At 39.1% G+C, this 12,721-nt stretch overlaps 1 protein-coding gene across 4 annotated transcripts in view; it reads left to right on the top strand.

The window, feature by feature from the left end:
- Nucleotides 1-4,472, top strand: part of ACPP (acid phosphatase, prostate) — a 51,955-nt gene extending 47,483 nt beyond the window's left edge. For 2 of the 4 annotated variants that reach the window (XM_010839579.1, XM_010839577.1), the window contains exon 10: nucleotides 3,892-4,472. In XM_010839579.1, coding sequence (XP_010837881.1) covers nucleotides 3,892-4,267 — 376 coding nt within the window. In that variant the 3' untranslated portion in view covers nucleotides 4,268-4,472. The remainder of the gene's footprint in view (nucleotides 1-3,891) is intronic. The other 2 variants (XM_010839581.1, XM_010839580.1) reach the window with 1 other exon arrangement.
- The last annotated feature ends 8,249 nt before the right edge of the window (nucleotides 4,473-12,721 follow it).

Raw genomic sequence — 12,721 nt, 5'->3', positions numbered from 1 at the left:
ACTTTCATCAAGAAGCTCTTTAGTTCTTCTTCACTTTCTGCCATAAGGGTGGTGTCATCTGCATATCTGAGGTTATTGATATTTCTCCCAGAAATCTTGATTCCAGCTGTGCTTCCTCCAGTCCAGTGTTTCTCATGATGTACTCTGCATATAAGTTAAATAAGCAGGGTGACAGTATACAGCCTTGACGTACTCCTTTTCCTATTTAGAACCAGTCTGTTGTTCCATGTCCAGTTCTAACTGTTGCTTCCTGACCTGCATACAGGTTTCTCAAGAGGCAGGTCAGGTGGTCTGATATTCCCATCTCTTTCAGTATTTTCCACAGCTTATTATGGTCCACACAGTCAAAGGCTTTGGCATAGTCAATAAACCAGAAATAGATGTTTTTCTGGAACTCTCTTGCTTTTACAATGATCCAGTGAATGTTGGCAATTTGATCTCTGGTTCCTCTGCCTTTTCTAAAACAAGCTTGAACATCTGGAAGTTCACTGTTCATGTATTGCTGAAGCCTGGCTTGGAGAATTTTGAGCATTACTTTACTAGTGTGTGAGATGAGTGCAATTGTGCGGTAGTTTGAGCATTCTTTGGCATTGCCTTTCTTTGGGACTGGAATGAAAACTGACCTTTTCCAGAGAAGAGTGTCTAGGCAATGCTAAAACTATAGCAAAGGAGGTAAAGTAGAGAATGCCAGGAATGTTTAAGCAACAAAAAGGCATGTGCGGCCAAAAGAGAGTAAGTAAAGGAAGAGTTTAGGAGAGGAAATCCAAGAGGCTAATATAGAGCCTTGTAAACTATTATCATCAGGATTTTGACTTTCATTTTGAGTGAGATAAGCATTCATTGCAGGCTGTAAGTAGAGGAGTGGCATGATTTGACTTGAAGCCATGTGGCTTCTGTGTTAAAAACAGATTGTGGGTGAGAAAGGATAGAAGCTAGGAAGAAGTTGGAGGTACTTATCCCACAAAAATTTTGGTGGTTCAAAACAGACTGGTGGCTGAAAAAGGGAGCAATCACTGGTTTGCGGATATAGTTGTTGGTAGGACCACAGGATTTCCTGACATATTCAGGATAGGATGTGAAAGAAAGGGAGGAGTCAAGGGAGACTCCAAGATTTGTGGACTGAGACTCTAGAAGTAGGAAATATTCATCAACTGAAGTGGGAGGACTGTGGGAACAACACACTTAGCGAGGGAGATCATGGGGAGTTTGGGGACTAGAAGTTCAGTTTTGGACTTGTTCAGACTGAAATGACTATTAGATGTCCCAGCTAATGTGTTGAATACACAGTTGGATATATAAACCTTGAATTTGGGGAAGATTAAAATTTGGAAGTCGTTAGTGAATCAGTCAGTCAGTTCACTCTCTCAGTTGTGTCTGACTCTTCATAACCCCATGACTGTAGCATGCCAGGCCTCCCTGTCCATCACCAACTCCCAGAACTAGCTCACCAACTAACACCAACTCGTGTCTGTAGAGTTGGTGATGCCATCCAACCATCTCATTCTCTGTTGTCCCCTTCTCCTCCCACCTTCAGTCTTTCCCAGCATCAGGGTCTTTTCAAATGGGTCAGCTCTTCGCATCAGGTGGCCAAAGGATTGGAGTTTCAGCTTCAGCATCAGTCCTTCCAACAAGTATTCAGTACTGATTTCCTTTAGGATTGACTGGTTGGATCTCCTTGCAGTCCAAGGGACTTTCAAGAGTCTTCTCCAACATCACACTTCAAAATCATCAATTTTCGGTGGTCCAACTCTCACATCCATAGATGACTACAGGAAAAATCAGAGCTTTGACTAGATGAACTGTTGTCGGCAAAGTTATGTCTCTGCTTTTTAGAGAATTAATGAATCAGATCAGATCAGTCTCTCAGTCATGTCTAACTCTTTGCAACCCCATGAATTGCAGCACGCCAGGCCTCCCTGTCCATCACCAACTCTCAAGAGTTCACTGAGACTCCCGTCCATCGAGTCAGTGATGCCATCCAGCCATCTCATCCTCTGTCGTCCCCTTCTCCTCTTGCCCCCAATCCCTCCCAGCATCAGAGTCTTTTCCAATGAGTCCACTCTTCGAATGAGGTGGCCAAAGTACTGGAGTTTCAGCTTTAGCATCAGTCCTTCCAAAGAAATCCCAGGACTGATCTCCTTCAGAATGGACTGGTTGGATCTCCTTGCAGTCCAAGGGACTCTCAAGAGTCTTCTCCAACACCACAGTTCAAAAGCATCAATTCTTCAGCGCTCAGCCTTCTTCACAGGTGGTTTTAAACCCATAAGACTGATAAGATGTCATGTATTTCAACCCAAATACAATTACCTGCTTACCTTAATCTCTCTGCTTCTCATTTTCTTCATCTCTGTAATGATAAGTTTGGGTTAAATAAGAGATTTTCAGCTGTTTTCCATGGAACACTAGTGTTCTGTGGACAGGACTACCAGGATGTGAGAGATGTTTGCTCTCCTATTACCTAAGCCAACAAGCAATCTCATACTTTTACAATGAAAATCAGATATACATTTAGAGATGGTGCAAGCTGATTTTTATAATATATATATATACTATAATGGACTAGGGTATTGTTGGGTGAGAGGATAGCTTTCCAGATGAAATAATGAATAGCATCTCATGAAAAAACAACTACATATATCTGCTTCATGACTGGTCAGCTATCAAAGGGACATGTGTAAATAAGTGTACAAAATAACAATAACATCCGTTCAGTTCAGTTCAGTCGCTCAGTCATGTCCAACTCTTTGCAACCCTATAAACTGCAGCACGCCAGGCCTCCCTGTCCATCACCAACTCCCAGAGCCTACCAAAACTCATGTCCATTGAGTCGGTGATGCCATCCAACCATCTCACCCTCTGTCTCCCCCTTCTCCTGCCCTCAATCTTTCCCAGTATCAGAGTCTTTTCAAATGAGTCAGCTCTTCACATCACGTGGCCAAAGGACTGGAGTTTCAGCTTCAACATCAGTCCTTCCAATGAACACCCAGGACTGATCTCCTTTAGAATGGACTGGTTGGATCTCCTTGCAGTCCAAGGGACTCTCACGAGTCTTCTCCAACACCACAGTTCAAAAGCATCAGTTCTTTAGGGCTCAGCTTTCTCTACAGTCCAACTCTCACATCCATACATGACCACTGGAAAAACCATAGCCTGGACTAGATGGACCTTTGTTGACAAAGTAATGTCTCTGCTTTTTAATATGCTGTCTAGGTTGGTCATAACTTTCCTTCCAAGGAATAAGCATATTTTAACTTCATGGCTACAATCACCATCTGCAGTGATTTAGTTATCCTAAAAATGCTTACCATACTCAGTATGTGCTCAAGGTTTCCTCTTTAAAAGATATTTACTGAAAATCGAATTCAGAGAGCAAAAGTTGATATTCTATTTCTTTTAGACCCAGTTAATGATTGCAGTTGAGTATTCAGAATGCCTTTGAGTCTGACACCATGAACAACTAATTTTAACTGTAGAAAAATGTGCAAAAAATGCATGAAGTTATTGCTGAAGGAGAACCTTAGAAATACTTCAGTTGATTACCCTCACTTTATAGTGGAAGAATATGTGTGTGCTCAGTCACTCAGTTGTGTCCGAGTCTTTGTGACTCCATGGACTGTAGCCCACCAGAACTGAGGCCCAAATGTCAAAGGTCATGCTGGAACTGGAACATAGGTCATTTCCTGACTCTTAGTCTGGTGCTTTTTTCATCTTACTATGCTGTATGAAAAATACTATTTCATGGCTGCTTTAGAAATGCCACTGACATTTTAAATGAAGGCAGAAACCAACACTGATGTGTAATCTTCATATTTTCCTGATACATTAATTTTATGATCTTCATGTTTTCCCAATCCTTTATTTTACACTAATGTTCTTCCTATTTTCTCACAGTTCTAAGGATCATCCTTGCCATCATCTTTTGCCTGGTGTCTGGTATCCTAATGGTGCTGCTGTTTATCCTCATCCGCTATGGGCCCTGCTGGCAGAGAGACTCCTATGGAAACATATGAACAGATGGCTGAATAAGGGCAGACATGCCAGGCCAACCCCCTGTGATGCAGCATTCAAAGGACAGGCTTCCACCTTGTGGGCATTGTGCTGCCCTTTGAATTTGCCTAGAGAAGGGTCTGAATTCACAGCAACCCAGGGACAGCCACCCAATGCATTGATGAATGAACACCCAAATTACTTAGGTCTTCTCATTGTTGTACTCATCCTGGTACAGGCTTCTCATTCAGCTAGAAGGAAATTCTTCTGCAACAGATAATTGTATTCTCTGGCACCAATGTCCAGAGGAAAATAAGAAGTGAAACTCCAATCAGCATTTTGCCTCCAAAGAGCAAAAAATTACAAGGGATGACAAAGACACAGATTAAAGATTTGATAATGGGAAAAATTAGACTAGAAATAGTATTATATAGGGCTTCCCTGATAGCTCAGTTAGTTAAGAGTCCACCTGTAATGCAGGAGACTGTGGTTTGATTCCTGGGCCATGAAGATCCACTGGAGAAGGGACAGGCTACCCACTCCAGTATTCTTGGGCTTCCATTGTGGCTCAGCTGGTAAAGAATCTGCCTGCAATGCGGGAGACCTAGGTTTGATCCCTGGGTTGGGAAGATCCCCTGGAGAAGGGAAAGGCTACCCACTCCAGTATTCTGGCCTGGAGAATTCTATGGACTATATAGTCCATGGGATTGCAAAGAATTGGACACGAATGAGTGACTTTCACTTTCACTTTTTCAGGAGGATTCTTAAAAAATAAGACTCAATCAGAAGGTATACAAAAATTTCTTCTTTAACTCTTAAGTAGGTTTGCACACTTCTGGAAAGAAAACCCCACAGTGTTTGATAGCTGACAGATTTCTCTGTGTGTGTCTGCCTATTCATACACTTACACACTCATGTCTACAGGGAATATGCCTTAGGTGTTTCATCCTCAGAAACTATAATAGCAACTACTTAAGCTATTGATAATGTAGCTCATCATTTTCCTCACAATTTGTATAATGGGAAAAAACTAGAACATTCCCATAGCCATGGTTCTTTTTTTTTTTTTACCTCCACTATTAGAGCTAGATATTTGCAGTTTTGATGTCCTTATTTCATTTCAAAAGTAAGAGATTTTATTTTGATAAGGGCTACTCATGGTTATGATGAAATAATAATGTATTTTAATTTTAATTGCTACAAATATATCTGAATTTCTCAAATGATGATATTGAAAGGAAAATGCACAGTAGGATGATAACCCACTTTCTCAGCTCTGCACTGGCTTTAGGCCATCAACTTGGAACACATTCTTTTACATAACTTAAACATTGGTTTCATAATCTAAAACTGAAGAGTCTAGACTAAATGAACATAGAAGTCACTTCTAGTTCTCATGTTCTATATATAATTTTTTTTATCATTTTATGTTATGCATTGATCATTGCCCAAGCAAGCACTTTTATAAATGGTACCATTGTACTAAGCCTGAAATTTATTCTAAGCAACTTTATTTTGTGCTGAGCCTCCTATCATGGGAAATTCAATCTCATTCATGGTAGGGTTCTTCACTTCCTCAGGTACTACTTAAGGTCCCAGAGTGTACCTAGTGGGACAGAAACTCCACTCATAACCCACCCCATCTCATAGTCTAAGGAGTATTTCTTTCTCCTTGGATCCCACAAATTTCACCTACTAAAATTCAAGCACTTACCTCTCTCATTCCCACTTTCTACATAATTCTAAGCCAAGACTATCACAAACAAAAGCCTTAGAAGGAGTTGTCATTTCTTGCCTCATATCTGCTGCTCCCTGCTGCAATGCAAAGGGCTCAAAGACAAAGAAATGCAAGATCTGGCTACATTCTCAGCTTGTGAAAGGGAAAAACATCCATAGACAACCCAAAACCTACTATTGGACACTGCACTGCCTTTCAGAGAGATGAGATCCAGCTCCACCAACCAGAACACAGGCATAAGTCCCCCCAGCCAGAAAACCATCAGAGGACACAAACTCCTTTTCCTGTAGAAAACTGGGCTTGTGAAAATTTGCAGCATTGATACTTCTGCAAAACATAAGCAAGAAAACAGCAGAATATATTATGAGAGGGCACTGTGACTTACGGAAAGCCTTTTCTCAGCCCTGGCAGCTCTGAACTAAATCAGAACCCTGCTTACCCAGCAGGAAGGTTACAAAGCCGTAAACATCTTTCTTCTCTGAATAGGCTAGCTTATAAAGAAAGTAATTGTATCAAGCAGATAACAACGTGGAACACAGTGGGAAGAGAAGAGAGTCTGGAGCAGAACAGAGTTGGAACTGAAGAGCTGGGAGAAGAAAAATTATTTATTTTTAAGGAGTTTGTATATAAGCATTTACTCAGACACAAACCATATTCTAGGTCTTAATACTTCCTAATACCAGAAAAGGATGGAAAAGGGAGAAAATATCTCCCCTTTTTGCAATAGAAATGTCATCAAAAAGTATTGGTTTATTTTCTTTGTTCCTTTTATTAGCAAAGCTAGAGTGTTGCTGTTATTTGCTGGCTTGACAGAAATGGAATCAAAACTTTCACTGAATAGCCAGCCTTCTATTCTTCAGCCAAATACTGAATCAACAGACCAGCTTTTGCAACAGCTTGGTTTAATGATCCTAGACAGTTACTGTTCACGTCAGTACTGGGTCACAAAAAGGAAAGAGGGAGAATAGAAAGCAGCATTAGGAGAGAAATGAAATTTGCACTTTGAAGGTTGTTTGGGTTAGTATCAAATCAGTTCCTCCAGGAGGTAGGACTGGAATTACTAAGCTTCCTACTTCATATCTTTTGTAGTTATTTCATGTGTTGCAAAAATTAATAGTTTGTAAAATCTCTATCCTTATTTAACAGAGTGCATTCAACTATTCTCAATAAATCATTTTATGATCTTTATAACTTCTTTGGACACTTTGATTTATTGATACTTAAAACTGTAAGTGACTCTACCTATCAAACATAGCAAGGTTTTGATGCAAAATCAAGTAAGTGTTAGTTGCTCAGTTGTGTCTGACTCTTTGTGACCCACCAGGCTCCTCAGTCCATGGAATTCTCCAGGCAAGATCACTAGAGTGGGTAACCATTCTTTTCTCTAGAGGATCTTCCCAATCCAGGGATCAAACCCTGGTCTCCTGAATTGCAGGCAGGTAAGTAGCCTCCTGAGGCTTGTTAGGATCCAGGGGTACTGCATGGTTCACTCTGGCCCCTCAGTGGCAGAGCTGAAATTCAGCCCTCACAGTCCAAGTTGCTAGAGGCTTGAGTGATCCCCAGGGAGGCAAGTTAACAATGATGATTTTGAAAAGGATTTGCATTCTGAGCTAGAGGGAATCAGACTTTCTTTGAGGACATTTAAGTCACCACTCCCTGCCATCTGGTTTGTGTTACTTAATTCCCCATCTTCCAGGAAACTTGCAGTAGAAGATGTTCAAGGCCACAGTCATGAAAAGACAACAGCAAGGAATGGTTGGGTGCCCTTTTCTACAAAAACTATTCTAAAAATCTGAAACTACATAACTGAAATGCCTCAAGTCAACGAGGACTCTTACAAGCAACGTTTTGTTACTGTTCAGTCACTCAGTCGTGTCTGACTCTTTGAGACTCCATGGGCTGCAGCATGCCAGGCTTCTCTGCCCTTCACTGTCTCGCAGAGTTTGCTCAAACTCATGTCCATTGAATCAGTGACGTCATCCAACCATCTCATCCGCTGTCATCCCCTTCACCTCCTGCCTTCAATCTTTCCCAGCATCAGGGTCTTTTCCAATGAGCTGGCTCTTCACATCAGGTGGCCAAAATATTGGAGCTTCAGCTTCAGCATCAGTCCTTCCGATGAATATTCAGGGTTGATTTCTTTTAGGATTGATCTGTTTGATCTCCTTGCTGTCTCTCAAGATTCTTCCCCAGCACCACAGTTCGAAAGCAAACTTTAATGAGGGTGTTTTTGTGATAAACGTTGACTAGATAGTGAGCTATGTAGGAGTTCTCTTTCAGTACGTTGATAACTGAGTGCCTTTTGGTCATTTTTTACTTAAAAGTCCCCTTGAGTCAAGTTGGGGGAGTGATAAAAAGTTAAGCAAAAAGAAAAAAAATTAAAGCTGAAGAGAGAAAAAGAGAGAGAGAGATCATTTAAACATGTTTAGAGATAAAACTACCTATCCTTTTAATGGGTTGTTACCACCATTAGCTGCTCATGTGTATTCATCTGCTCACTTCTTAAAATACTAGGAGATTGTTCCCAAAGTTGAACTAGGTTTTCCCCCTTCCCCAAGACATCTTTTACCAAATGGAAAAACAGGTGAATGAGTTAAGGAATGAAATGGAGGGAGACAATGAAAGAGCCAACAGCTTTCAGGACCTGATATGTTAATCTACCTGATATCAAGTAGGCCTGGACTCTGGGTACAAGTCAATGATAATGTGATAAATTTACTCAAACACTAAAAGTATAGTCATTTTACTTTTAAAAAAAAATATGAAAATGCTCTTTTTACTCCACTTCAACCCTATACAGCTTAATTTCCATTGATTTTGGGTTATTTTACAGTTTGACTTCCCTTTTGTCATTTATTTGATTTCATTAGAAAAAGACAACTTACTTTCCACTTCTGTTATTCGTAATTTAGGCTACAAATGGGCTGGAACTGAGAGAAACTGCAGATGGGGGTAAATCACAATTGCTATTGTTTAAAACTACAGACCCTTGACCCTTTTGAGGAGATATTTTATCGAATTTTAATTTAAAAATATAGTTTTATAAAATTGACATTGCTAAGAATAAAACACTAGTCAAGGCCTTTTCTATGTTGAGAAAATGTATAAAAAAGTGTGAAAGAGTTACATTATTTGTCTTTCTTTCATTTAGAAATCCCTAATATAAATTTTTAGTAGAACTTTAACCAGAAGTAACTTCTGAATGAGCAAGGAAAGAGGTGACCATGGCTAGTAGAACTTGTATGTTAAATGAAGTAGTTTACTTTGTTAAAGTAAGTAGTTTAGAGCATGGACTTTAAAATCCAAAAGACCTTTAAAGGCTTTGTGACTGACTTTCTGGTGAAAAGACACTGGGAAAGCTAAATAACTTCTCTAAAGTCTTGGGCTCTTTGCCTATAAAATAAGGATAAATATAGCATCTTATTTTACATGGTTGTGATGAAAATTAAATGAGATGATGCATTAAAGTCCTTAGCACAGTATGCAAAGTAACTACTCAATAAACAATAGATATGATAGGATGATATATGACATATAAAACTTCTCTGAAAACTGGCCCAAAATTAACCAGAATTTTGAGTTAACTAGAGTATCTTTTTCTTGGTCATTTGAGAGAGTATAGAAAATCTTAATAACAAATTAATAATTTGGGGGATAAAATGCTAAAAATAACGATTTGCACATTTTACTTGTTCTAAAGGAAACTTCATCTTTTTTGATTTCTCACTATTATTATTCATCAGGGGCATTTTTGCAAAACTTGATTTAGAGCCAGTTTAGTTGCTGACAGAGATATAAATTCAGGAATGAAAATGATTTCATTTTAATATTTGTAAAAAAAAATCTCAAACTGTTTCACATATAGAAACAAAGTTTTCTAATAGTTACATAGTTTTCCAATAAATGATACTGACATGTAGTCACATAGGTTAATGAAATACACATTAGAGAAAATATATGTTTTCTAAAATTATATATTTTAAAAAGGTAAGGATGATTTAATGATGTGGTAAATTTTCAAAGACTTCTTTAATCCAAGCTCTCTACACGATTTTTGAAAAATTCTGTTAGATCATAAACTAAGCTTATAGATGGGAACTACCTGTTGGAAATTCCTCAGTGTGGAAATGTTAATAATCCTCAGGAAAAACTTAACTCTCCAACTTCTAAATAGCTATTACTGTATACATTTTCCCTCTGGTGGAAATCAGTATTTAACATATTGTAAGTCTCCTAAAACCACCTGTGACCCCCATAGGCTTGTTTTCCTCCACCTGCTGATACTAATGATCATTGCTACATAATTTGTATTCTGGTCATAGCAGAAAATCTTAAATTTCGCAAGGAATACAGAGGAAGCAGCAGAAGAAAATCTAATTTGTCTATTCCATTGGCTCAAAGTACACCATTTCACCTACAAATAAAAACAGGCATTGATTATTCTTAGAAAATCTTGGACTTTGTTTCCAGGTAGATGTGTGTTCCAGTTCAAATTCTAACTAGCACTTACTTAATTGGGAGACTTTGGGCAGGTCCTATAAGCTCTCTGAAACTTGAAGACTTTCCCCATCTGTACAAAACAGGTAACAGTAGGTTGTAGCACAGAGTAGAACTTATGGTAAATCCCTGACGCACAGGAATGACCTCCCTGTAACTCTCTTTTGATCTCTCATGCCTATCTGAACTCCTATTTTCCAAATAGTTATATTAAAAAAAAATATGTTGCTGTTGTTGCTTAGTCATTGAATTGTGTCTGAATCTATTGCAACCCTATGGACTGTAACCTGCCAGGCCCCTCTGTTCATGGAATTTCCCAGGCAAGAATACTAGAATGGGCTGCCATTTCCTTCTCCAGGGGATCTTCCCGACCCAGGACTGGAACACACATCTCCTTCATTGGCAGGAGGATTCTTCACAACTGAGTCACCAGGGAAGCCTAAACAAATGTCTGACTACTTGCGACCCCATGTATTACAGCCCTCCAGGTTCCTCTGTCCATGGGATTCTTCAGGCAAGAATACTAGAGAGGGTTGCCATGCCTACTTCAGGGGATCTTCCTGACCCAGGGATCAAATGCACATGTCCTGCATTGCAGGCAGATTTTTTACCTCTGAGCCACTGGAGGAACCCCATTAGAGATTAGAGGTCTTCAATTTTACACCCATGAAAGAAATAAAAAAAATTCAACAAAATTCTGATTTTACCCATGCTTATTATTCTAATTTTTAAAAATGAAACAATGGCTAGAAAGTCTTTTCCAAGTTTTTTTTCTTTTTCTTTTTTGGGGTGGGGGTTGGGGGAGCCTTTCCTTTGCTGATAATCTAATATTTGTTTAAACATGTGTAATCCAACACTGCCCCCAAATGTTACATAATTTATTTTTAGAATTAAGGAGAGTAAATTAGAATTTTTGAATTTGCTTTTGAATTCAAATTAGAATTAAGAGAGTAAAAACTATATAAGGAAGAGAGGAAGTTAACACTTTTGGAACATGAATGGTGCTTACTAAAGGTTAGTTTCCTTTTGCCCTTCTTTCAGGGTTTTTAAATAGTATTAATTTACTCCTGTTTTGAAACTTGAAGATTTGGCTCATTTAAACCACCTCCCTCTCCTTTATCTGATTTTTGAGTTTATGAGCTTGACTCTTCTATTATATACATTTATAACCTTAACTAATATTGATTCACCATTAGAATATTTTGATTCTTAATTCTCAAAACAACTGTAGTTGATATGTATATTAATTTTATCTCATTAATAAGGAATTAAGATTCACAGGTTAAGTAGCTACTAAGTGGTAGAATTGGGAATTGAACATTTACAAGACAGAGCAATGATAAAAGAAAAAATATATGTTCCTAAGTGACTGAATAGATTGTCAGAATGTATAGGGAAAAAACTGGTACCTTACTTGCCATAAGGAAACGCCTGTTTCTTCCTAGTACAGTGTGCTGCTTTCAATTCTCAAAGGTTGTTGGACAGGCGCAATAGACCCAAAGTGACTGTAACATTTTTTTTGAAATTTGGTGGCTGCAGTGACTAGAACAACTAACAAAAGTAAGTTACTTTTGTATTAGTAAGATATTTTTCAAATTGTATTAACAGTTGCCTTTTATTTTGCTTTACACTGATTATTACTTTTTTTTTTTTTTTTTTCAAAATCCACAGAATGGAAACAAGATTGACAGGAGAAATATCAATAACCTCAGATATGGAGATAAAACCACCCTATGGCAGAAAGTGAAGAGGAACTAAAAAGCCTCTTGTAAGTGAAAGAGGAGAGTGAAAAAGTTGGCTTAAAACTCAACATTCAGAAAACGAAGATCATGGCATCTGGTCCCATCACTTCATGGCAAATAGATGGGGAAACAGTGGAAACACTGTCAGACTTTATTTTTTCTGGGCTCCAAAATCACTGCAGATGGTGATTGCAGCCATGAAATTAAAAGACGCTTACTCCTTGGAAGGAAAGTTATGACCAACCTAGGTCGCATATTCAAAAGCAGAGACATTACTTTGTCAACAAAGGTCCATCTAGTCAAGGCTATGGTTTTTCCAGTGGTCATGTATGAATGTGAGAGTTGGACTGTGAAGAAGGCTGAGCGCCGAAGAATTGATGCTTTTGAACTGTGGTGTTGGAGAAGACTCTTGAGAGTCCCTTGGACTGCAAGGAGATCAACCAGTCCATTCTGAAGATCAGCCCCGGGATTTCATTGGAAGGAATGATGCTAAAGCTGAAACTCCAGTACTTTGGCCACCTCATGGGAAGAGTTGACTCATTGGAAAAGACTCTGATGCTGGGAGGGATTGGGGGCAGGAGGAGAAGGGGACGACAGAGGATGAGATGGCTGGATGGCATCACTGACTCGATGGACATGAGTCTGGGTGAACTCCGGGAGTTGGTGATGGACAGGGAGGCCTGGCATGCTGCGATCCATGGGGTTGCAAAGAGTTGGACACAACTGAGCGACTGAACTGAACTGAACTTAATAGGAT

This window comes from Bison bison, unplaced genomic scaffold, assembly GCF_000754665.1.
Source record: "Bison bison bison isolate TAMUID 2011002044 unplaced genomic scaffold, Bison_UMD1.0 scf7180017864119, whole genome shotgun sequence".
Classification (NCBI taxonomy): Eukaryota; Metazoa; Chordata; class Mammalia; order Artiodactyla; family Bovidae; genus Bison; species Bison bison.
The sequence above is the reverse complement of the archived record's forward strand: the minus strand, read 5'-3'. Positions and strand labels throughout refer to the sequence as shown.